This window comes from Suncus etruscus, chromosome 9 (genome assembly GCF_024139225.1).
Source record: "Suncus etruscus isolate mSunEtr1 chromosome 9, mSunEtr1.pri.cur, whole genome shotgun sequence".
NCBI classification, from domain to species: domain Eukaryota; kingdom Metazoa; phylum Chordata; class Mammalia; order Eulipotyphla; family Soricidae; genus Suncus; species Suncus etruscus.
In genome coordinates this window covers 62,347,203-62,374,953 of record NC_064856.1, presented here as the reverse complement: position 1 = coordinate 62,374,953, position 27,751 = coordinate 62,347,203, and the positions used below count along the sequence as shown (strand labels likewise).

Sequence of the window (27,751 nt, the reverse complement as noted above, 5' to 3'; positions counted from 1 at the left end):
GGTCCCCCAAGCCAGGAGCAACTTCTGAGCACATAGCCAGGAGTAACCCCTGAGCGTTACCGGGTGTGGCCCAAAAACCAAAAAAAAAAAAAAAAAAAAAAAAAAAAGTACAGCTCTTGGAGTAGAGTTTTGACTAAAGATTAAAACATGGAGGGGCCAGAGAAATAGCACGGTGGTAGGGCGTTTGCCTTGCATGTAGCCAATCCAGTAGAGAAGGTGATTCAAATCCCAACATCATATGCTCCCCCCCCCCCCCATGCCTGCCAGGAGTGATTTCTGAGCACAGAGCCAGGAATAACCCCTGAGCTCAGCTGAGTATTGACCCCAAAGCAGAAACAAAAACAAAAAGATTAAAGCATGGAACAAAGGGGCCAGACAGATGTTAAGGTGATTGCCTTGTACATGGTCAACCAGGTTTGGTTCCTGTCATTCTATGTGGCCCTCTCAATCCAGCCAGGAGTGGCTCCTGGGTGCTGAACCAGCAGAAAGCCCTTAGTACTGCCAGTTTCGAGCCTCCAAACTAAAAATAAACATAAAATGGGAACAAAGGCTAGAACAATAAATAGCAAATAGGGCACCTTGCCCACAGGTAATTTGGGTTCAATCAATAGTACCATATATGGTCCTTCAAGCTTTCAGGTGATCCCTGAGCTCAGAACCAGGAGTAAGCCCTGAAAACTGCCTGCCATGGTTCCCAAAACAATAATTAATAAAATAAAGTGGGGAATAGTGAAGAGAATTCCAAAAGCACTGAAGTTGAACTTATCCTTTCTGCCAACATTCACCTTATGTTATTATGTAACAGCAGTGAGCCATATATATAAATATGAATATATATGAATTCATATATACATGAATATATTTATACATATATTCACAGAGGTGTCACTGCAGCTACAGGTGCAGAGCAGCCATCCGATAGGAACTTTCTGCCGGAGAGATAGCACAGTGGTGTTTGCTTTGCAAACAGCCGATCCAGGACCTAAGGTGGTTGGTTCGAATCCCGGCGTCCCATATGGTCCCCCATGCCTGCCAGGAGCTATTTCTGAGCAGATAGCCAGGAGTAATCCCTGAGCACCGCCGGGTGTGGCCCAAAAAACGATAGGAACTTTCTCCCCTATTTTTCACCTGACTTAGCTAGGGCTCTCCAGAGGTACAGACACACTTGGTCTTGAAAAACAGAGGAACAAACTCACATATCTCTCCCACCCCCTCACAAACACACACAAGTCTACAAGCATGGTCTCTAGCTAGATGATGTCCTGGCTACAGAGAACGTTCCAACCTGGCCATTAGTTCATCGTTTATTTACATAAAAGAGATTTAAAAAGGAAATCTAACAATGTGTGTGTGTGTGTGTGTGTGTGTGTGTGTGTGTGTGTGTGTGTGTGTGTGTGTGTGTGTGTGTGTGTGTGTGTGTAAGATCTCACACTCCCCAAACTCTCGTTCCAGGTGAACCTCTGTGAATGGAGAACAAGGCATTCTCACTGAAAGGAAGAGATTCCTCCACTTGGGGATAAAGGCAACTCCCACTATATCCTGCCCTCTTCTTACCAAAAAGTTTCTGCAGCACTTGCCCATCATATAAATCTTCAGCCAGGTCTTTCACAATGATTCTCTCTCCTACCAAAACATCATTAATCCAGTCAATTAGTACCTAGAGAAAAAAATGAGAAGAGAAGTGTAAAGGCAGAGGGTTTTTATTTTTCTATACCATTAGAATCTAAGTGAATGTTATATTGTGAAAGCAGAACTAGCTTCAGAGCTCAAGCTCACAGTATTGAGTATGAGTCCTAGGGGCCTGTTCATTATCAGATATAACTCATCCTAGTGGCACAATTGTCCCTTGTAGAATCTGGAGGATTGCAGGCAAGCACTAGGAGCAGATTTGGGGTCCTTTTTCCAGGTAAAGGGAAAACTGAGGCTGAATATTTGGAGGTGAAAAATATTTGGAGGATTGACTTGTACATGGTCAACCAGGTTTGATTCCCATCATTCTATATGGCCCCCAAAGTCCAGCCAGGAGTGGCCCCTGAGTGTTGAGCCAGCAGTAAGCCTTAAACATTGCCAGGTTCTAGCTTGCAAACCAAAAATAAAAATAAAATGAGTAACAAAGGCTGGAACAAGAAAGAGCAAAGAGGGTCATCTGCCTTGCACATAGCCAATTTGGGTTCAATCAATGGTACCACTTATGATCTATGAAGCCCTGAGGTCAGAGCCAGGAGTAAGTCATAAGCACTGCCATACCAAGGTATGGGAGCCCAAATATCCCCACCTGAGGTCTATGTCCAACAGGCCATTGATAGGAAACAATAGGCAGGTTTGAGGCAAGAAAATGAAATTGAGATTTAGCTTTTAGAACAGACTACTCCATCACCCAGTACTACCTCATGTTTTTTTTAATACATTTGGAAGAGTTGAAGAGGAAAAACACAGGACAGGTAATAAGAGTAAGGATGAAATGGACCTCTGTGCCAGGTCCCTCAAATGTCATCGTATCCTACTTCTGTCTAAATTCCATCTTTGTACTCAGCTGTGACCATAAAATAAACCTCTTGGTTTTTCTGAGACTCAGTTTACTCAGCGGTAGAATGGGAGTCTCATGGATCCCGCTTCACAGGTACTTTTCAGGGAGTCAGAGGACAATGGTACAAAGACTATGAACTCTAGGACTTTGGCAAACATAAATTCATTTGTGTCAACATCACTACCTCTGATTGGATCAACACCTTTTGCTGGGCATTTGCTGCACCTCACTTTGGTTACTTTCTGAGTTGTCCCGCTACTGGGCCATAAGCTTCAGGACATGGTACCTCCACCGGGCCATCACAGAATAGTGGCCTTCCATGCTCTTGGGGGAGTCTGGGAGGCACCAAAGCCAGTAAAGTTTTACCTTCATGAGTTCTTGAAGTTTGGGGTCACTGCGTGAGTTTGGATCCACCATGGTGCGAACTTCATTCTCCTCTTTAAAAAGAAAACAAAGTCAGTGGGGATGGTTCCACTCCAGTTATCTGGGTTATCCCAAGAGAAAAAAAAGACCCAGTTACCTAGCATTGTGTCTTCAGGATCCAGCTCGAAGGGGATGGGACTGAGGGGCAGGTTGATGGCATTCATGCCCTCCTCCTGAAGCTCTGAGACTGCAAAGACAAAGAAGGCAGGGTCACCCGAGGGGAGAGAAAGAGGGCTGGGGAATGTGTGGTGCTTGATACTGAGAAATAAAACTATGTGGGGTGCCCATGACCACTCAGCCTATAGGCAAAGTCCCTCATCTCTTTGCTTACAGGACCAAACTACCAGCTTTGTTTCACCTCTTCCCACACTAGTATTTCTTAGAGATCTTGGGGGTTCCATTAGCATGAAACCTGCCTACTTGTAGAGACAATATTGGTAGCAATACAACTGAAATCAGCATTCGCTGCTTCTTCCCTGCCTTTTGCACCATGGTCTACTACACACAGGACACCCAGTGCTCATGTGGGGGTAGAGGGACCCAGTGACCAAATGAAGGCTTCATTCTTGCCCCCAGGCTTGGACTCTCTGACACTTCCTGAAGAATCTTCTGCGCTTGTTCTCCACATTCCAGAAGCTACTTGGAAAAGCCTTGTTGGCTCTTTCCCTCCCTTGTCCCTTGAAGTCCTCTGAACTATGGGCGCTGGGACTAGGCCAATTGTAGGTCTTAGCCGAGCATTTAAAGTTTGAGTTCAACTGGTTGACCAGCAAGTTCTTTTAACTTTTATTTATTTGGTTTTGGGGACATACCCAGCAGTACTCAGGACTTACTCCTGGCTCTGTGTTCAGAGATCATTCCTGATGTGGCTCAGATGACCATATGTGGTACTAGAGATTGAATCCAAGTTGACAGCGTGCAAGGCCCTACCAGCTGTATTACTGCTCTGACCCCCTGTCAAGTTCTTTTAATTTTAAAACTCTAGTAATTTATAATTCTGCTTTATTTGTGAAAAAAAATTAAAAGTGTTCAGTGACCATTAAAGATTTCTAGGTGCCCAGCCCCCATACAGACTTAGTTTTAACAAAATTTTCCTACCACAAAATCAGTTGTGTGTTGGACACTTGCTGGGAGCTGACCTTGGCTCACCTCACAGAAAAGCAGGGACTGAAATTCCTTACCTCTATTTAGTTCCAGTTTGTATAATTACTTTTTACTAATTAAGCTCAGAAAAGCCATTTTCTCTGAAGGTGCAGGTCACCAAAAGTTTCTGAAGAGCTAATATGGCAGCAGCAGTGAACCTTAACAAAAGCCATGTCCTATCTTTCCATTTTATATTTTTTTATGGACTCGAGTCTCACTGATTGCCAGCATCTACTTGCAAGAACTCTCAAGCACAAGGCAGTTGCTTTACAAAGAGTTCTTTCATATTAGCAAACTCACTGATGGTTGCAGTTGGAAAGAGAAATGTGATTGCCTAACAAAGAAAGTGAAACATATTCTACCCGAAAGAGACACAACTCGCATTATGAAGCTCTGATGATTCAGACCCAGGGCTGCTGGCTCTTGACATTTATATGGGATATCAGCCAATCATGGTCTTGAATCTCTAAATTCACAGGCACCCACCAATCCACAGAATTTCCACCCATAAAACCTATCTAAAAACATAGTGTCTTTGAGAGGCTTTGATAATTAAAAAGTATAGCATAGTATTTGCTTTCTAGCATTTCCCCAGGCTCTACTAATTTCTTCTAGTATTTCTCTGAGGAATTGCACTTCGCTTTCTCTTCCAGATGATTTCTCACAAAGAAGTGAGATTTTCATTACATAAAAGCACTGCTGTGCAAGCAGTAGGCAGTGGAAATAAAGTCATGCTTACATGTGGGTGCAGAATTGGGTTTCACTAGCCAATGAGAAAATAGCTCTTGCCCAGGACCTTCTTTCCTCAATATACATTCTCCCTTAGATCTGTGCACTCCAGCATGACAATCATTAGCCACATGCAGTGATTTGAATAGAAATTCATTAAAAACTCAATTGTACTTATTATATCTCAAATACTCAGTGTCCCATACATGAGGCCACTGATGACTATATTGGACAGTACATATTTAAAAGTCATATATCAACGGAAAAAATTCAGTTCAATAATATCTGTGATCCCATATATCTAAATGCTGATGTTGTCCACAGTCACATCTTCAGGGGCTAGTAAAGGAAATGAGGTGCTTGCTTTGCATTGAACAGACCCAGTTCAATCCCTGCCAACAAATAAAATCTCCTGAGCACCTCTAGGAGTGGACCTTGAGAACTCAGAAGTCCTAGGACAAAACAAAACATAAATAAAACACATTTACATCTTCAGCCTAGGCCTGACCTTGAGTTTCAGGCTTATTCCATGTCTCCATATCTATTAAGAGAGATTTATTTACCCCTCTAAAACAGAAATCATGATTTTCACTATCTACAACTTCATCATAATATCAGACCAACACCTGCTCCTCTTTATTCTCCTTGGTGAAGGTACCACCATTTTGTACAGTGACTAAAGTAACTAAAGCCCAAGTCAGAGCACTTAAAAAATCTCCCTCCTTCCTGTTTTTGTTCTGTAATGATGACTAGTGACACATACATATTGGGGCATGATGTGGCTATGGAGATGGAGTATGGAATGGGGTTATATAGCCAGTATTGCACTCACTTTGTAACGACGGAGCAATGCCAGGGATCCAACTCTTGGCATCAAGCATGTGAGGCAGGTAATTGGCAACTGTGTCCTCAATCACATTTAAATTCTAATTTTCCTCAACTTTTGCAGTAAGTACAACTGTAAGTTTTGTAGATTCAATTTCCAAAAGAGGACCCCTTCCAACTGCCACTCACTATCACCACCTGTTAGAGGTTGCTACTGCCTTTTCCTGAACAATCAGATCATGTTCTCTTTCTTATGTTTTATTGCTTTTTGGGCTACACCTGGTGATGCTCAGGGGTTATTCCTAGCTATGCGCTCAGAAATCGTTCCTGGCTTGGGGGACCATATGGGACTCCAGGGAATCAAATCGTGGTCCATCCTAGGTTAGCGCGTGCAAGGCAAACACCCTACCGTTTCTGCCACTTCTCCAGTCCTAGATTATGTTCTCTTTTTATTGCTTCCTGCTGCATCTTTCCAATCCCAAACTACTTCCTATTTGGAGTCAGAAAGGTCAGTAAAGATGTAAATATTTTCAGAAGACATTTCCCTCGCTCCAGCTGTCCATAGCTTCCTACTAGACTCTGAATTAAAGCCCAACTCCTCGCTAAGATCTACAAAATCCTCTGATTTGCCTCCATCTCCCTAAATATTTTCCCCATTTTTAGCACTCATTACAATCTGAAATAATTAACCTCTACTTCCCACCCGTAAACCAGGAATAATAATATTGCCTATCTCCGAAGGCTGTTGAGAAGATTAAATAACTTAAACATATGGAAAGCACTTGAGATATACATGTTTATATCTGGCACTTGGCAGAACCTCTATAATAATACTACTATTACTCAAAAACAACACCTTAGTGCATAGGAAGCACTCAGGAATAATTTGATGACTAACTGAATAAGCAAAACTGTAAGAAGACACTTCCACTGCACATGACTTGAGGCTGAATTTGTCTAAACAGCTGAATGGGATGTAAAGAATTCCTGTTTTTCCTCTAAAGGAAAAATATCTGTATTTTTGCCTAACCCTGTGAATGCACATATATGAACACTTCAGTGGTAGCATTTCTACTCTGCATTTTATAAGAAAAGACATATCTATCTATCATTGTTATATGACCAGGGCCAATTTGTGAATATAAAGATATGTTCATCTTGAAAGCATGACCAAAAATGCAATATCTGCAGCCAGGAGTCCTAAATATGGGCCGGAACAGGATTTCTTTTTCTTTCCATGTAGTTCGTTGTTAAAAAATATTTTCAGATGAAAATTCCCACTCTGCCCTCCCTGCCACTTTAATTCACTCCCAGAGACATAACAAACCCAAGAAGAAAGGCTGAGATATGTTTGCAATTGCAAATGTTTTTTTGCAGGAAGTGATTTGGTACAGAAACATCATTCCCATCCCATTAACTGCTGACTTGGAGCCAACTGTTTGTAAAAGTGAATATGCAAACTGCCCCACTCAGGCCTGCCCCCCTGCCCCCTGGGGCTGCATTAGTGGCCCTTTTCCCAAAACAGCCCGCCTGCTTTGGAGGGCTCATTTCTATTAAACCAAAGCAGGCACAAGCTCTTCACCAATCCCTGCACTTTGAAAGACAAAGAGCTGCAAAATTTCTAGGCATAGAATATGAAATGATGTTTGTTATTTGAATCCCCTTTAACAATCTGAAACTAGCTCCGCATGTGCAGCCTCAGTGCCATTAGTCATAACTTAATCAGCAGATTAAACGATCAGCTGAAGGTGGGCTTGGGAAAGCTGGGTGATTGCCTGGACCCCTGAAGTGCTCACCAGGAGAAAGAGGGCTTTGGCTTTCCCAGAAATGCAAGCTAGCTTGGGGTCCAGCCATGCAGCAGAAAAAATATACATGATTGGGCTTGAAGTCTGAAAAGCTGGATTTGAATTCTATGTTTTTATTAGCTATGGGACTTCACTGAAGACACTCATGCTAAAATTTGAAATAAAACAATTCAGGTTTTTGTGGGGGTGGTGAGGTAGGGGTAGAAGTGTCACACCTTGTTATTATTGCCATATGTCATTATTGTCAGCGATCAAACCCAGATCTCTGACATACAAAGCATGTACTCTGCCCATGAAGCTGTTTTCAGCCTACACAAAACAACTCTCTAAAACAAGGGCATAGCCCACAGAGCTGTTTCATTTTCATTTTAATCTTTTCTTTCTCTGCTAGAAGAGCCCTCACTTTATTTCAGAATATGCCCCTTTCTCTTATGCCTCTAATGATGTCTTGACTGGTTTCAGTGACTCATGATAATCTCCATTTAGTGTAAATGGTTCAACATTATCACGGGATACAATTCTAGTAAATAAGTTATAAAAAAAATTCTAGGAAAGGCTTTCTCTCTTTTAAAGAGAAGCTCACAGAAGAAAAGGTAACTTTTCCTCATCATTACATCCTGAATTTATGCCTGGATTCGTGGCATACATTTTGTAGCAAGGAGGAGGGGAACTAGATCAAAGATAATGAGAAGGTTAACTGAGAAGAAAGGAAAAGAAAAACATTCTTTTTTTTTTTTTTTTTGGCTCAGACCCGGCGGTGCTCAGGGGTTACTCCTGGCTCTGTGCTCAGAAATCACCCCTGGCGGGCTCAGGGGACCATATGGGATGCCAGGATTTGAACCTTCGTCTGTCCTTTGTTGGTTGCATGCAAGGCAAACACCTTACCACTGTGCTATCGCTCTGGCCCCAGAAAAACATTCTTGATGATATTATTGAGATACAAAATTTTCTTGTTTAAGATGGATGAGTTGATCTTTCCTGGGCATTGGCACCTGAGTGCCTTAATCAATAATGGAAAACACAAGCATATTGTGAAGAACAGATCGAAATTTCTAGATCTAGAAAGGGGCCAGTTAATACAGATCTAGTAATTCCATCCACTTATTCATTCATCCAACCAATGCTAGATGGGCACCTCCTATGTAACAGACCTGAAGCCAGTACTGGGGATGAAGATTTGGTGACTTGACATGGGTCTTCTATTTGCTCACAGGGAATGGGTGAGGCAGGTGCACACACACGCGCGTACACACACACACACACACACACACACACACACACACATACACGCGCGCGCACGTGCTGTAAACTCTTGGTGGGACATGCTAAAGAAGAGACAAGGCATAATCCAAAAGATTCCCAGAAATGACATTTAAACTGATTTGAAAATATGTAAATTTTCAGCCCACAAATGCACTCCACAGAAGGCATGTCTTATGAAAAAGAGGGTAAGCAATTCTATCTAGATACTGAAAAAGTAAGGGGAAACATAGGCAGGGTACAGGGCAGAGGGATGAGTAAATAGGTGGGATCCAGAGTGTCCTGGGTCTAGAATTCAATTGTTCCCCGATATTCCCTGGAACTATGTTGTCTAAGTCCACAGTCAAAACTGAAAGTAAAAAAAATCAAAACCAATGAGAAAACCTTCTGAGGGAGGTCAAAAGAATCATTGGAATGTTCTTTCTGCTTCAGAGCAAGTGGTCCCCAGTGAGACTTTTCGGCTACTCTAAGTCTTTATCAGGATTTCACTGATTAATTTCTGGACCTCTTGAAAGCTACTAAAGCTCCCTTAATTTCTAAACACTTAAGGGCTCCCACAGAAGTTCTTGGCAGTTAGATGAGACAAGTACATTGTCTGGTCAACAAGTCCCAACTATTTTTCTCTATGAAAAATAAACCTAAAATAAAGTTTACTCAAGAAAACTACACCAAACATTACAGTTAGTGAGGAGCAGCTGGATGCCTTTCCTCTAAGTTTGAGAATAAGGCAATCGTCACAACTTCTCTCACCAAAGATACTCATAATATAAAGATAGGAAACAAAAGGTATTAGATGGTAAAGGAAGAAATAAAACCATATTTGTAAATGGCAGAATTTTTTTCTTTAGTTACCTTGAAATTACACTTATTCTGTACTAGGTTTTGCCAGAAACAATGTTTTAACACTGATCACTTAATCAGTGTCCACTTCCTTCCACCAATGGCCTCCTCCCATTTGCCTTCCACCAACCAATTGGCTTCTAGGAGAGGCACTTCTGCTACCCCCATTTTTAGGTTTTGCACTGTCATTTACAGTACTGTTGTTGACAGGGTTTCAGACATAACATTTTACCACCTTTCCATAATGTCTTCCTCCTCCTGGTTCAGCGCCTCCCTCCATCATTACTTCCTCCTTGTCTTATACCCCAGTACCCTCAGGTACCATGTTTCCTATTGAACACCAGTTCCAATTTTCTATGTAGAATATTCCCCTAAAGTGACCAAGACAAACAAAACTTTTCTAAACTCCTAGAAGTAATTAGCAATTATAACAAGGCTGGACACAGCATTAGTATATATAAAAAAATGAACTGTTCTAAATGTCAGCAATGTGTAACTAGAATTTGAAACAAAAAAAATGCAACATCCTTTAGGACTACATCCCAAAATGCTAAATTGACTGTATAATTTGATAAAACTATATACTAGTTTAATATTTTAAAAATTATAAAATTTAATAAAGAAATCAAATAAGGGGCTGGAGAGAATAGCATGGAGGTAGGGTGTTTGCCTTACATGCAGAAGGACAGTGGTTCGAATCCCAGCGTCCCATATGGTCTCCTGAGCTTGCCAGAAGCGATTTCTGAGTGTAGCATTAGGAGTAACCCCCCCACCCCAGTGCTGCCGGGTGTGACCCCAAAACCAAAAACAAACAAAAAGAAATCAAATAAGAGTTAAAAGGTTTATGAACTAGAAATAATATTTAGATATTCTTTCCAGCTTTACTTTTGTTTTCAGTGTAATCATAGAAAATTATTTTGTGAATATTGACAAACTAATTCTAAAGTTAATAAGGGAAGGCAAACACCCTGAAAATCTAACATAATATTAAAGAATAACACATAGGCCAATGAAACAAAACAGAACCCAGAAGCAGATCTCCACAAATATAGTTCAGTGATTTTGGGTAAGGGAGCAAAGGCAATTAAATATGAAAAGGAATAGTTTTAACAAAAAATGATGGTAAAACAATTAAAGGTCTATCTACATAACAATAAAAACACGGGTATAAAATGTATCTCAAAATGTCTATGTATCTATTGGTTTTGGTTTTTGTTTTTGGGTCAAAAACAGGGGTTACTCCTGGTTTTGTGCTCAGAAATAGTCCCTGGCAGGCTCAGGGGGACCATATGGGATGCCGGAAATTGAACCGGAGTTTATCCAAGGTTGGTCACATGCAAGGCAAAGACTCTACATCTGTGCTATCAGTCTGGCCCTCAAAATGCTATGTATATATATACATATTATATACATATATATGTATATAATATATAATAAAGATAAAAGTACAGTAGGATATATTTTCTACCAAAAAAAACTGAAGCAAACTGATATGATCTAGGGTTTTGTCAATGAGTTTTGAGGTTTTCATTTTTTTTCAGTTTTATGATTACATTTGGCAGTGTTCAGGGGTCAGACATGGGGCTCTGTACTTAGAGACCACACCTGGTGATGCCAGTATCTAACTATTGTGGCTACTGTAACTTTGTCCAAAACAAGTTCCTTATGGCCTGTATTATCTTTCTGGCTCCTGCCAATGAGTTTTTACACATAATATTGGAAGAACAATCTTTGAGAGAAAAACTGAGAAGATGACTTCATTAAAATTTCTATTATAACCTGGAGAGAGAGTATAGAGGGTAGTAGGGTGATTGATTGCCTTGCACACAGCTGACCTGGGTTTGATCCCCAGTACCCCATATCATTCCCCACATACCACCAGAAGTAATTCTCTGATTGCAGAACCAGGAATAAGTAACCATTGAGCAATGCCTGGTATGATGCCAAAAAAAAAAAAAAAGCAAAACAAAAACAAACAAAAACAAACTACACATAAACAAACCTATACTGTGAAAGATATTGTCAAGAGAATAAAAAGACTAATCATTGGAAGGAAAATAGTAAATTCTTAAATTAAATGTTTTTGAGCCATACAGGTTCATGTATAAGTGAATTTTTTTTCTATCCACAGGTTCTGTATCCACAGATTCAACCAACTGTGGATACTAGCTGGTTGGATCAGGGATGATATACCTGGAAATGTTAATCTCAGTCATATTGAGGACCGACTCCAAGTTATAATTAAATTTTCTACAGTGATTATGATGGCATAGGAAGAATGAGTATCTAAGTCTCCAAATTTCAGGGGTGAGCAATATTTGCAAAACACACATCTGATAAAAGTTTTGAATGCAAAATAATTTTGCATTTTTCATGCAAAAGAATTCTAAAAACTGAATAATAATTACAAACTATATAAGAGATCTAAATCATCAAAGATATACAGATGGCAAATATGAAATATGTCCAACACGATTTGTCATTAGGAAATGACAAGTTTAAATAATAGTGAGATACTAAAGACTATCATTAGAATGGCTTAGAAAAATAAGCGAACCAGACAAAATACAGAGTACAGAGAATATAGTGGGTAGGGTATCAATCACTGGCACCACATATGGTGCCTGAACCTGCCTGCCAGAAGTAAGTCCTGTGCACAGAGCCAGAAGACTTAAATACCTTTGGGTGTCTCCCCCTTATAAAAAGAATACAAAGCAAAAATAAAATTTCCATTGCTAGAGAGAACCTAAATAGTATAGTGATTTTGGAAGAGTTTCTTACCAAACTATAGTCCTAATATATTATATAGTAATCATGTTGGTTTTATTATAGTTGGAGACATCAGTAAGAACTAGTCCTCAAGATATTAAATGTAAAGATTGTTATATATAGAAATATTTGAAGATATGTAGATCGCATCCATTTCTTTTATATTAGTTGAGAAGGGCTAGAAGGAATGATATCCCAATAGTAATAAACATACCTAGTGCTTATATTGTCTTCTAAGCACCATTCTAAATAAAGGAACAAGAGATCTTTGAAAAATAGGACTTAACCTGTTTACTGGGTTAGCAAAAGTGACTTAACCTGGTTTTCTTTCTTTTTTTTTTTGGTTTTTGGGCCACACCCAGCAGTGCTCAGGGGTCACTCCTGGCTGTCTGCTCAGAAATAGCTCCTGGCAGGCACGGGGACCATACGGGACACTGGGATTCGAACCAACCACCTTTGGTCCTGGATTGGCTGCTTGCAAGGCAAACGCCACTGTGCTATCTCTCCGGGCCCCTGGTTTTCTTTTTTTTTAGAGTTAGAGAGAAAATTTAAAAGTGAGTAAGGAACCAGAAAGTAAGAAACCTGGAAAAAAAAAAAAAGCAACAAATTAAATGAGATAGTATTGAATTATAACCCAAAGCACAAAATAAATATCTATAATGCTCTAAGTTATTAATGGGGGGAGGAGAAACCAATCATCTTTTCAAAATTCCAAATAATTTGTGTAGATTTTTATAGCATTTAGGAAGAGAAATATAACCTCATACTGTAATATGTTCTGTGCATAGTGACTACCTTCCAGAGAATATATAAAAGTGAGAGCCAGGAGAGAATATTTTAGAGAAACCTGGCTCTTGGGGCCAGAGCAATAGCACAATGGTAGGGTATTTGCCTTGCACAAGGTCCCCCATTCGATTCCCTGCATCCCATATGGTCCCTGAATCTGCCAGGAGCAATTTCTGAGCGCAGAGCCAAGAGTAACCCCCAAGCGCCTCTGGGTGGTACCCAAAAACCAAAATCCAAAAAAAGAAAAAAAAAAAAGAAAGAAACCTGGCTCTCTCTAATTTAGAAGGTGATCAGGATCAATATAACCAACTTAACATGACAAGACGAAAATACACTTATATTTGTGCTCTTCCTATCCAAAAAAAAAAAAAAAAATCTAACAAATAATATCATGAGGAAAAAAACACCAGAAAAATTCAATGGAGGGCAAATCTAAAAACTACAAGTAAGCAGTACTCCTCAAAACTATCAAGACCATGAAAAACAAGCCAAGAGGAGCCTAAAGAGTCATGGAAACTAAATGCAGTGTGGTCCTGGATGGGATTTTACAATGGATATGGAGCATTTGGTAAAGTCTATGGAAACATGCATAATCACAGTCTTTAGTTAATAATACTATATCCAAATTTGTTACTAATTGTAACAAATGTCCTACATTAGTGTAAGTTGCTTAAAAGCTGGGTACAGGGTATATAGGAACTTTTGTGCCATGTTTGCAATTCTATAAATCTCAAGTCAGAGTATGAACAGTCATTTGAAGGATATCAACCCACATTTAAAAATATTTTCCAACCAAATATAGTGGGGGGACATACATGATTTTATGGGATACATATGTTTCTTCCCATCACCAAGGAGACTGTGGTTTAGGCAACATTAGCTGAGTCCAACAGAAGCATTTGTATAAGAAAAAAAAAATCACAAAAGAACATTTTAAAACTCGGCAGAGCAAGCTAGCCTCATTCTCAGTGAACCAATTTCCAGAAAGAACATGCATCTTTTTTTTTGTTTCTAGGGCTGAGACAAAACAGAATCCTTATCATTTAAGGGTAACTGGGAGGATCATTTCAACTTTCCCCAAAAGGGAATGTCCCACTAGCTTAACCATTACAGCAATCTCCTTAAAGATATTCTCTGAACTGACCTAGAATTTTTGTCATCTATGATCTGTGCTGAACTCTTTATGCCATGAACTCCCTGGCACCCTTTTGTTGCCTATTGCTGTAGTGAATAATGATCACACAATGGATAGCTCAAAACACAGATGTATTTTATCCTAACAGTTGCGTAGGTTAAAAGTCCAACATAAAAACCACTGGTTTAAATTAAGGAGATTGGTAGGTTATGACTCTTCTAGGGCTAGCAAGGAAAAAGCCCAATGTTCTGGTATTTTCTAAGCTTTTAGAAGCCATTGAATGCCCATATTTCTTGATTTGTAGACCTTCTATCATTAAAGCCGGCAATAGAAGGTTGAATGACGGGTTGAATCTTCATATTGCATCCCTTCTACCTCTTTTGTTCACTCACTTTTTATTGTTAAATATCCTATTTTAAACTGGGCCAAAATAGATAGCCCTGAACAATTTCCTTTCTTTAAGACCTACTCATTAGAGATGAAATTCAATCTGCAATTTTAATTTTTTTTTTGCCACTAAGATATTCACAGAATCCAGGGCATCAACACTTTGGATGTGTCCATGTGCAAAGCACTTTTCTGCCTATAACAGATTTCTTGGTTAAGGAAACAGGTTTTGTGATTATACTCAACCTTGTCTACAACATGTGAGTTCACTTTTCCTCTGTATGAGATTGCCAAAATAGGGTGTTGGTGGGAAAGGCAAACTCCCTGGTCTTCTATCCCAACCTTTAAACCAAAGGAGTTTCACTGCTTTTAACTGAAAGGAAACTTGTTTCTGTAGCTGTAATATAATCTATCAGGTAAACATGGGAGCCAGTCGTGAGGCTCTCAGCAGACTGCCAGGTTCTCACAACACTCCTCTTGACTTGACACAGCTGTTAATCCCCAGGGGCTGACATCTGGCCCTTGGAGCAAAGCCCACAAAGAGAACTTGGAGGCTAGTGTTGTGATGGGAGCTGACAGGGAGATCTATAGTCCGAGTCTTTGAGTTCCCCCCAAAGTCTTTGTTTTGGTCAGTTTTATAACCTCTACAGAGTTGGAAGGCTGCCAAGCAAATGGCGCCAGAACATTTATTCATTGTTTAGTCAAACACGTGATTCGGCTGCCCTCCAATCCCTACAAGCAGAGAAAGAGAGATGCATGTACCATTGGCTGGCTGGGAGCAGTCAAAACAAGCTCAATGGGCACATTGGCAAAGGGCTTTGGGAAGTCCTGGGAATTTATTTTAAATACTCTACACAGTCCTAGAACAGTACATCACTGTTCTTTGTCTTTTGCCATGCCATGTCTCATTATTTCTTTAGAGTAAGAACCAGAACTAGTCCCAGGTTTTCAAGATTCTGCTTTCAGAATGAATGAGCCTGGGAATGTATCATGGAGAAAGTCAAGCAGTGATGTATGTGCATACATCTGCATATATTCATTCATCCTAAGTACTTGTTTGGGGAGACCATAAAAATTGGTCTATCTGTATGCTGGGTAATCATCTTGGAAGTGAGGTTCAATAAGTGACTTAGGACAGATCCTGTAAAGAGCCCTGCTCTACTCTATTCTGTTCACAAACACGTCTGGGCATCTCTAGTGCCAGGGGCAGGGCCCGCAGTTATGATTAGAAAGTGGATCATAAGACTCCCTTCTGAGGCCAGTGGGTTCCAGAAGGGCAACTACTGAGGGTGGCCCTCAGAGTCCAGGACAAAGTCAGGAGGATGACAAGCACTTGTAATATGCTGGAAGGATACTAAAAGGAAGCATTATTGTACACACACTATATGGCCACAGGAGAAGGCGCCCCTGTAGTAACCCAACAGGAGCAGAGTCCACTTTCAGGGTAGAAGGTGCAGTGGAGGGAGTGGTCACCTGCCTCTGGGGCTCTTTGACTTACAGGTCCAGATCCTTCGTAGTCACCCTGATTAGACCTTTCTTTTTGTATCAACACAACACTATCGACAGTCTCACATCAACTAAGTTCACTTGAGTTCCCAAGTGTTGGTTTAAGGGAAACCATAGTTCTGGGTTGGCTGGTGAGTGGCTACACACCTGTCTGTGTCTTCAGGAATTAGTGAAGGAGAGTTCACTCTGGATTGGTTGGAAAAGCTAGTCTCTGGTTTATACTGACATAGTATAACTTGTGCCTTTCCCACCAATCCTCAACACTAATCCCCCAGCCTCTCTCCTTCTCTAGCAAACAGTGAGGTTGGCAAGAAAATCTTTGTGCCCACCACAGAGATAATCTGTAAGTCAAATACTTAACAAATATTATATTGTAATTCATTCCATCTTCTGAACTACCAAATGAATTGGTGCTATTATCATCTCCATTTCACAGATGAGATAAATCAGTGTAAGAGAGATTATGTAGCCTGAAAGAGCACAAAGTATATAGAGGAGGCCAGAACTAATCCCAGGCCAACTGGTTCCAGAGACAGTCCTTAGTACTGTCTGTTACCTCATTCTGAGGGAAGATTTCTGTTTAAGATGACAATATCCAGAATGCATTCTCTTGCACATTCCTACAAAAAGCCAGAAGCAAGTGTAATGGGAAGTTGTCTGGCCATGCGATGGGGAACTTGGCCTTTATGAGGACAGATGAAAAAGGAGGTGATATTTAAAGAGCATTTTGTACATTTTAAGTTACTGGGCTGATTTATTTCTGGCTAGAAGAAAAAAACACGCTCATTTAAGAAAGCTTTAAAAAACACTGAGGGAAAATAATCCTACTACTTAGATATAAACTCTGTTAATAGGCTGTATTTTTTCCCAGTTTATGTTTTACAAATACGAACAAACTGAGTACAGAGAGTTCCTTAACCTTTTATCATCTTAAATAATCTCATTATATTTCTATATGCTTTCAAAATAACTCCTAGAAATGGCTTCCGTGGTCTCACTTGGACACTCACACCATTTGTCCCTTAACCATTCCACAACTGCTGAACATTTAGGTGGTTTCCAGTTTGGGATATGTGTGTGGCTGAGTCACTCCCCACAATGACAAGTTAGTGGGTTCTTGGACACTGAAAGTTGAACAGCACAGAATGTGACACCTCTGGGAAACCAGGTGCCCAGCCCACTGTGAGTGTTGAGGTACAGGCTGTTCTTCCTTTTCATGGACAAGGGAACCAATCTTTACAAAATTTAAGCAATTTCCTGAAAAGTTCCCTACAGGAACACACACACACACACACACACACACACACACACACACACACATCACATCACATCACAAACACACATACGTGCGCCTCTACTTTCTATATCAGTAAGACTAATTTTGGTCAAATCTAGGTTTTAAGAAGAAAAGATTGGGGTCAACAATATAGTACAGAGGATAAGGTATTTGCTTTTCATGTAACTGGCACAGATTTCCTGGTACCAACTTTAGTACTCTGAGCACTGCTAGGGATCATTCCTGCATGCAGAACCAAGTGTGATCCTAAACCAAAAACAAATAACAAACCTGAGGCAGCAAAGGAAGGATAGAGAGGATAAATGTGAGCTGATTCAAAACTGAGGGAGTCTGAGCCACCAAGGTGACTCATTTGAGTATTATTTCTACCTCCTCTGCATTAATGATGGAGTCCTGGCCCAGAGTGGAAATTATGAACCTTTACATTAGAAGTAGCAAAATGCTGCCAGTCTTTGTGCATCTCAAGAGCCAGCAAATCTTTCTGACCCTTCTCTAAATCAACAATCCACATTGACAGAAATCTGTACCAAGAACCTATTAAAAGAAATTGTAGTGAATGAAAGATGCTGTAACAGTCTGTCTGGCATTCTGCTGATTATATGCCTGACACTTCCACCGAAGTTTCCTCTTGTACAACCTTCAATTTCATTCAATTTTAGATAATTGTTGAGTTTTGACTATGTGCGAGGCAATGCATTGGGAATCTCATTCCTGTTGCAGGTCCACAGCATAATTTAACTTATAACAACAGTCAACACCTATAAGAAAAGCCAAGAATATCTGGGGCCACATGTACCTAGAAAGACACTTTAAAAGAAAATCACCTTTTTCCCATCTGAGCAGGTATGGGGGTGGGTAGTCAATACCATCCTCTCATTCATTTCTTCAAATATGCCTTTAACAGCACTACTGAGCACTTGGGCTAAGTTAGACACAGTGCCAATCCTGGGGTGAAAGGTTGAGAAGATCCAAGTCAAAGTAGAACACAATACCCTGTGGGAGCTAAAGGAATACCACTTAACTCACCAGGAAGTAGAAATCAGAGAGGACTTCTCAAAGAAGAGTCTTCATTTGCTCCTTAAAGGAGTAGCAATTTACAAATGGGGAGGGAAAATGACAAAGAAAAGAGGCAGAGAGCTGAGAGCAGGAAAATTTTTTTTATGAAACCTTTGGAAATTGATGTTTTTGTGGAGGCTAGAGATTTAATTCAAGGTTTGGAATGTATAATGTGTAGATTTAATTCTGAAAGCAGTGGAAACTATTAAATCCTAAGAATAGTAGATTTTTCTAAGTGTGCAGGATGCCTGAGAAAAGATTTTCTATAACTGCAGTCCTTCCTAACTTCCTGAACTGTAGAAGACCTGGAAAAGGCTGTTTGAGCTGGTGTGAACTCTGAAGCAAGGCAGATTAATTTTGACATTACCTTTTATTCAATGTTCCTTCACTAATATGGACTGATAATACTTAGCTCACAATTTGATAATGAAATTTCCATGACAGATTATGCCTAGCACTGGCCGTGTAACCAGTCAGTCACTCTAATTTGTGCTTAGTAATATGGACCAGCCCTGAAAGAGACAGGAGGACCTCTTAGAGATGATCTAGTGAAATAATAATGATAAGGTCAAGTTCAGAACTCAAACAGCTGAAGAAGCTCAAAAAGTTATGATGTGTTCCCTTGCCTGGAGTTTGAAACAGATGAAAAGAAACAAAATGGTGGAAGAGGGAGTTGAAAAATGCCAATAAAATATACAGGATATTTGAGAACAAGTAGCATAATGAGACCAAAGTGGGTCAAGAGGGAATTTTTTGTTTGTTTGTTTTGGCTTTTGGATCATACCCGGCAGCACTCAGGGGTTCTCCTGGCTCTACGCTCAGAAATCACTCCTGGCAGGCTCGGGGACCAAATGGGATGCTGGGATTCGAACTACTGTCCTTCTGCATACAAGACAAACGCTTTACCTCTATGCTATCTCTCCAGCCCCAAGATGGAATATCTTAATTGATAATATCAAATGGAAAGAGAACTTAAGAGTTCTGTGTGGGTTTTCTGGTATGGCAGTGGCTGATGGCACTAGTGTTTTCAATGGGGCAATGGTGTTGAGAATGCTGAATGGGGTTTAGTGGACTTTAAGAAGTGAAAAGAATGGTGCTAGATACTCAGGACTCTAGACTGTGGCCTCTAAATATATCACCATTTCCAATTAAAAATAAGGTTAGCTCCTTGGCAGAAAAAAAATTCTAGATTTGAGGCAGAAAATTTATGTTTGGGACATTTAATTTTTTTTTTTTTTTTTTGGTTTTTGGGTCACATCTGGTGGTGCTCAAGGTTACTCCTGGCTCTGCACTCAGAAATTACTCCTGGCAGGCACGGGTGAGCATATGGGATGCCAGAATTCAAACCACCATCAGTCCTGGATTGGCTGAGTGCAAGGCAAATGCCCTACTGCTGTGCTATCTCTGCAGGACTGCATTTATTTTTTTTAAAAGGTGTTGTATTTATAATACTTTTAATGCTAAGATTTCACAAATAGAACAATTCAGCATTACAGCTTCCACCAGTGTCCCCACACCATGTCCCACTTTTAAATTCTTTCCTATTAGTTTGTAGTTTCTGTTGCCTTTGGATTTTTTTGTTCATATTATCCCCAGAAAGTAGAATTTGTACTGGGCAGGATCAAAGGAGACTCCATAGGCCAAGAGAAAACTGAGTATCAATATGGAAAATAATTGTTATAGATTGATACACAAAAATGTACTTAAATCCATGAGTTTGCACTGCTACTTGAAAAACAAAACACAATAGCTATAACCATTTCTGAAGAATGCTTGGAAATTCATTTTGAAAACTGGTAAATAAAGACGGATAGAATCCAATGTTTATCTTATCTTTCCAAACCTAACTGTACCTGTGGTTGACCAGATGCATTATGAGGGAATATTTTATCTTTATAAAGCATTTCAGCTAATTCATACTGATAGAATGAATCAATTAGAACCCAACCATTTGGAAAGCCCTAAGGAATCTGTGCATCTAGGCATTTAATCAAGGTCTTCACAAAGATGTTTGATGTCTCTCACTGTCCCACTTGGAGAAACGTTACCCTCTGGTCTACATCTACCCACCAATTTGAGGGATAAACTGTCATTAGAGATAAGAGACATCATCAAAATACAACTAATTAGGGGAAGGAAGGTAGGGCATAAGCCTTGCATGCAGCCAGCCCAGGTTTGATCCCTGGCATCCCTGAGCCTCACCAGGAGTGATCCCTAAGCACAAAGCCAACAGGAAACACTAAGAAGTGCTAGATATGGTCCCCCACAAAAGACAAAAATAAGATACAACAGCAACAAAGAAGAATATGGGAAGCTATAAGTATCCCTGAAATAAATATATATCAGGGAAGAAAAGAGACCCAAGAGAATCTGAACCAATTACAACATGTACTCTCATTTTGATCTTGATTTTAACAAATTGAAAAATATTTAACAATGAAACAATACAAATTATAAAGTTAACATGTCATATAACTATTCATTTTTGTCTACATGTAATATTACTTTGTGGTGATGGTGGTGCCGAATCAAATCAAATCAAATCAAATGCAAAGCAAGTGCTCCACCACTGAGCTATATCCCAATACCACCTTATAAAAATGGTGTATTTTTATTTGAGGGGGCCAATATTCAGTGGTGCTTAGGGCATACTCCTGACTCTATGCTCAGGGGGCCACCCATGACAGTGCTATGGGGACCATATCTGGTCCTGAGGTTCAACCAAAACAAGAAATATTTGCAAGTAAGACTTGTGTCTTAACCTCTGTATTGACTACCCATCCCTTGCTTAAAAAAAACTTTTTTAGAGACTATTTTTAAGAGCCGGGCCTGGAGAGATAGCACAGTGGTGTTTGCCTTGCAAGCAGCCGATCCAGGACCAAATGTGGTTGGTTCGAATCCCGGTGTCCCATATGGTCCCCCGTGCCTGCCAGGAGCTATTTCTGAGCAGACAGCCAGGAGTAACCCCTGAGCACTGTCAGGTGTGCCCCCCCCCCCCAAAAAAAAAGAGCTATAGTAGATATGGAGCCGAGGAAACAGTAAAACGAATACTCTCTTGGGCCTTGCATGCAACTAACCCAGGTTCTATCTTATCTGGTCCCCGAGTCCACCAGGAGTGATTCATGAATACAGAGCCAGAGATAATTTCTGATCATAACAAACAAACAAACAAAAGTTAGCTGACTATCAATATGTACATACAGACATACGTACACACACACATATATATTAGAGTAATATATCTAGCATTTACATCAAAAAGAAGCTTCTGGCTGGGGTCTCAGAATCAGATGGAGGTAGAAATGAAACAAGTATCAGTTGTGCCATGCTGAAGTGAAGAGGGTTCTTGGAAGCGGACTGCCTCCAGGAAGTAACGTGGCTTCCTTGCACATGCTGCACACAGGTACCATCTTATTCCATAATTACTTCCACTTTTGTGAACATGTAAAGTTTTCTATAGCAAGAAACTCCTGGTTTTCACAGTGACTGAGAGCTAGAATTTGGGTGAAGAGATCAAATGGGAGCCAAAGGCTTGTTTTATAAAATCAAGAGGCAGATCAGGGCAAGCAACTGAGAATAGAGTCAATCTGGAGGTAGGTGGGGAATGCTGCAAGAATTAAAACTGAAGTGGTGAGTGATGATTAATATTTTTATATGTAATGAATTATCATAAAATCCATAAAGTCCATCTAACTTCCTAAAGATAGTTAAAAATCTATATCACCTAGCAATTTATATAAAGAAAGAAGACCTAAGAAACAAGTAAATCAGTAGAAAACAGACACCCACCATCCCTGGTGATAGGAAAAGCAACATATCCCATCCCATCCATCCATCCACTGGGTTGTCTCAGAACATCCCTCCTCCAAGTCCCTCATCCCTCACCCAGCCAAAGCATAATTCATTTTTGCTGGGAACACCCAAGGATTCAGCTGTAAGCTCTAGATCCCTTTAAGCCACCTCTCCTTCACCTCAAGTTACTCTCTGTCCTGACGGGGATTTTCCAGACAAAGATTTTTCTTCCAGAGATGCTAGCGACAGTATCTTTGGGTTCAACAATGAACTAGCGCTGGGCTACCAGCATGGTGAAAGTGCTGTAAGCCCCAGGAAGTAACGTGCTTTCCTGCACATGATGCACGCAGGTACCTTTTATTCCATGATTAATCATGGTCTCTTTAGGACCCCGACCAAGAATCTTAAAAGAAAATAGCCTGAACCTGTCAAAATCTACTGAGAGAAACTTTAGCTCAGCTGTTAATTCAAACCTATTAAACCTGGATGGCAACTTGCAAAGGACTGGCATTCCTGTCCCTTAAATCCATTTTAGCTCGTTTCTTACTCAATTTTCAAACTCTTTGGAAAGAAACACTACACATTTTGATCACAAGTGTCTAAAAAAGGTACCTGTCCTTATCGTGTTGCTGTAACTAAGGAGAATTTCAACTCCCTCTCTGCTGTGGAGCAGAACTAGTTGTTAAGTCCAAGGAGAAGCATTTAGCAGACAAATAGCTTACAGGGAACAAAAGCTTTTTGCTACACTCAGAATTCGGTGCCTACATTTGGCATGGAGGAGAAGGAGTAATATCTGTAAGTTTTACCTCACAAACTCATCAATACTTTGTTTCTATGTTCAATCCCATCTCCTCCATCCCAAACATATCTCTCTCTCTCTCTCTCTCTCTCTCTCTCTCTCTCTCTCTCTCTCTCTCTCTCTCTCTCTCTCTCTCTCTCTCTCTCTCTCTCAGACACACACACACAAAACAAACAACGTGCATAATTTCTCTAAACAGAGAGAGGTTCATGCAAGTCAGGTTGTAGTTACAAATATATATATACCTTCCAAGACAAGAGGAAAGGGGAAGAGAGCACCTACCATCTGAGTCCATACACAGAGTCAGCCGCACCCCCATAGGAAAATCACCCCCACTAAAGCATGTCCCACTTTGTTCAAACCCTGACCTACCTTTACGACAAAGTGCCCCACAGCCCATGGTCTAGGATTTCAGCCTCAATCATGGTTTCCTCTGCCGGGCGCTGACTTTTTCCCCTAGGGACCCACAACCCTCTTCTTTCAAGCCAGTTTGCAGAGGTCTGCAGGTCTGGGGAGGTTGAGGTTATTTTCAACTGATTCCTAGGGAGAATACAGCCAGCCCGAGACAACTCTCGGCTCCAAGCATCCAAGAACAAGTGGCTGCCTATATAATTTAATCTGATGCCACAGGAGACTGAGAGACCTCCTGCAAAGCAGGCAGAACTCTGCCTTTCGCCTAGAAATCTGGATTGACTGCTTGCTTCTCCATTTGGGCAGCTGCCTCAAGTTACCTCTCAACAATAAACTGGGTATGTTCAAGGGGTCTAATTCTGGGGGTTACTCAGGATTGAGTCTCAGGAAGGAAGAGGACCTGAAGTTTCTTAGTATAATCATAGACTCAAGGTCAAGTGCCTATTATTGCCTCTGTCTTAAACAGGATCCTTAAAATAGTGGCAATGGTAGACATAAGGTAGATGCCCCCAACACACCCAGCCTGGCACTGCTCTGCCTCTAGTCTGATGGGGAGCCTGTCCTATCAGGAAAGATGATTCAATCCACCACAGCTAGATAAAGATGGAGAGAGTGGCACGTACAGCTCTCAAGGCAGAACTTATTATTAGGTGTGTGGAAAAATAAAAAGAAGGAAATGTTCTGGGAGTAGGGTTATTTATGCAGGCTGATGGTTTAATGCAAAGTCCTGGAAGGGGGTCAGAAGAGCTATAAGCCTGTAGTGAAGTAGGGAGAGGATCCCACTATGGCACTGAGTAAAAAACGATTCCTAGCTACTGGGACTAAGTCATCTGCATTCTGGGGACTAGGAGTTGTCAAGTCTGCACATACTCAGGGCAGGTTTCTAAAGTGCTAAATCCTAGGAAACTAAAATCCTGCCCCTCAGTGCTCTGAGACCACAATCTCACTCTTGACCCATGGGTGGGCAAATTAAAGGGACAAAAATGGTCTTGATCTGAGTTAAGCCTAGAGGAAATGCAGCCAGAAGGGAAATTCACTGCCTGAATTAAGAAGTTTCTGACCAGCTGCCCATCTGATTACAAAGGCCATGGGTGGACAGGGTGGGAGAGTTCAGAGAGGCTGAGCCTGGGAATTCTCAAAAGTTGAAGAGCAGGGGCTGAAGTGATAGCACAGCAAGTAGGGCATTTCATGTGGCTAACCCGGGCTCGATCCCAGGCATCCCATATGGTCTCTCGAGCCTCCCAGGAATAATTTCTAAGTGCAGAGCCAGGAGTGACCCCCATATGCTGCCTGGTATGGCTCACAAACAAACAAACAAACAAACAAACAAGAGTCAAGTAGCAGCCATGCTCTTGAGAATTCTGGACATTGGGAGAGGTGCAATTTCAAGGCTAAATGTTTCATGCACCTGGAAGAGAGGGAAGTGACTAGAATATCTGAGACCCATTTTCCCCACAATTTTGGCCCAATCAACAGGCAGGCAGCGCAGCCCAGATGATATTTAGGGGACTGTTGTAGATTTAGATGGCAGTGGTAAAAGGAGATTATCTGAGGATACTTTCCCCTTTTGAAAAAAGATAATTACTCTAAGCCCCTAGAAGACGTAGTAGGAGTAATCCTGGCATGGAGTTACTAGTCTACTCAAGACAAGTTGAGGGCTGGAGAGATAGCATGGAGATAAGGCATTTGCCTTGCATGCAGAAGGACAGCGGTTCCAATCTCAGCATCCCATATGGTCCACCGAGCCTGCCAGGAGCGATTTCTGAGCGTAGAGCCAAGAGTAACCCCTGAGCACTGCCGGGTGTGACCCAAAAAAACAAACAAAGAAAAAAAAAAGACAATTTGAAAGATCATCCTTATGATTTTCATCTAAGAAGCACCATATCCTCCAAATGACCAACACCTGAAAGACTCAATATCTGCAGATTCAACTAATAGTTTCTGATTAATCATCATCATGGAACTGGCATTCAGGTGACCTTGCATACATTACTGCTTTTGATCTATGGATACAAAATTTTTAAAAATGAATTTCTGTCATACCTGCTGCCTCATATATTGGGTATGTAAAAGAGAAGTCTAGAAATAGCACTGCAAGACTGGCCTAAAAGGTTTTGATTCACAGCAAAGGAAATTTAATTAAAGCATGTAATGTCAATTACTGTCATTCATAATCATATTATACCTCCCCAGAAATAATACAGATATAAAAGTCTAGAGTTACCTGCATGTTTGATGTAAATAGGATAAAATTATCTAAGTTCTGAAAATGTCCAGATGACATTTCCCCCTTTTTCCAGAAAAAGGTAAAAAGCATCTCTACCTCACCCATGTCATCAGATTTCATGAGGTAGAGACACAAACATTGGCTACAAGAAAGTCATCCATCCTTTGGGCAGGTCACAAAGACTTTTAAAGGAGCCTGAAAATCTAGAGCTTCACACAGGGGTTACTTTCTTATTTTGTTGTAGCTGCTATAAACCATCAAATTCTCCTGCTTCTTTTAACAGACTCAAGAGAAGCCAGAGTGTAGATGCCCTCACAAGTACCTGACATGTTTTCATCATAATATAGGGACAAGGACCAGATACTTCCAGGCAGCAGCTTTGAGATCCAGGAATGAAGGAACCATGGCAAAGCACTAGGGTGGAGGGAATGTGGCCCAGTGACAATCCACAGGTAGGGACTTGATGATATATCCACAGGTACCTGCCTGCCTACTATTTCACTGATCTGTCTCTTCACCCCTATCAGAAGGTGTCATGTTCTATACTCCTGAATAGATGGGGGGTGGGATAAAAAAGCAGTCATGCCCAAAGCTGGAGCAATAGTACAGTAGGTAAGGCATTTGTTTTCCATGTGGCTGACTTGTGTTTGATCCCTGGCTTCCCATATGGCTCTTAAGACTCCCAGGAGTAATTTTTGAGCACAGAGACAGGAGTAACCACTGCATGCCACCAGGTGTGGCAAAAAAATCAAAACAAAAGAGCAGTCAGACCCTGAGCAGTCAGACCCTGCACTCTTTTTCATAATATAATATCTAAAAGTCTTTTAAAATAGGAATTCATCGGGCCCGGAGAGATAGCACAGCGGCGTTTGCCTTGCAAGCAGCCGATCCAGGACCAAAGGTGGTTGGTTCGAATCCTGGTGTCCCATATGGTCCCCCGTGCCTGCCAGGAACTATTTCTGAGCAGACAGCCAGGAGTGACCCCTGAGCAACGCCAGGCCCAAAAACCAAAAAAAAAAAAAAAAAAGAAAGAAAGAAATTCATCACATTAACTTTCTGTGAACTGCATTTTATAATATAATTAAGAATCCTTTTGTATCAAACTATATATTCATTTATTTCTCTGACATAGTAAATAATATATTGGAGCATAAATATTGAAAGATGACCATTATTTTCTAGGTGATATTCAGTTTTAATTCAAATTTTTAAATAAAAAATATTTTATATAGCTTTAGAAGCATTCAACAGAAAGCAAGAAAAGGCCTACATAAATAACTTAATGGCACAGCTTAAAAAATTAGAAAAGGAGCACCAAAATGAGCCAAAAGTAGGCAGGCAGAAGAAAATAATAAGACTTAGAGCAGAAGTGAATAAACTGAACATCCAAAAACAATCCAAAAGATCAATGAAAATGAGAGTTGGTTCTTTGAAAAAAATAAACAAGATTGATAAACCATTAGTAAGACTCACAAAGAAAGGGAAAGAGAGAAAAATTTAATAAGCAGAATCAGAAATGAAAAGGGGGGAATGTCACTACATATACTACAGAGATTACTTTGAGAATCTTTATGCCACAAAACAAGAGAACTTGGAAGAAATAGATACATTTTTGGATTCCTACAACCTCCTAAGGTTGAACCAAGATGATCTGAGGTATGCAATAGGCCTATCATGATTGACAAAATTGAAATGGTAATCAAAAGCCTTCCCCCAAACAAAAGCCAGGTCAAGAAAGATCCACTTGTGAATTCTTTAAAACCTTCTTATTTTTGTTTTGCTTTTTTTTTTGGGGGGGGGGGGGCACACCCAGTGACATCTGGTTTCATCCTCAGCATAGCAAAAGAGAAAAAAACCAGCTTCTAGTTCTTTGAAAATGTAATGTTCATGTGTTTCCCTTTTCTGTTGTAGTATATAGGATGGGGGCGAGTGAGACTTATTTTAAAAATATGCAACATGATAAATATATGGAAAACTCCCCTGAACCCATTTCTCTCTCTCTCTGAAAGGGGTAATATAGAACTACTGCCTGGAGTA

General features: G+C 40.5%; 1 protein-coding gene across 1 annotated transcript in view; it reads right to left on the bottom strand.

The window, feature by feature from the left end:
- The window catches only part of PARVA (parvin alpha), a 202,872-nt gene that overhangs the window by 61,179 nt on the left and 113,942 nt on the right, over window positions 1-27,751 (bottom strand). Inside the window, exons 3-5 of the mRNA XM_049781123.1 lie at window positions 3,048-3,137; window positions 2,894-2,964; window positions 1,555-1,657 (exon numbers count right to left, since the gene is read on the bottom strand). Coding sequence (XP_049637080.1) covers window positions 1,555-1,657; window positions 2,894-2,964; window positions 3,048-3,137 — 264 coding nt within the window. The remainder of the gene's footprint in view (window positions 1-1,554; window positions 1,658-2,893; window positions 2,965-3,047; window positions 3,138-27,751) is intronic.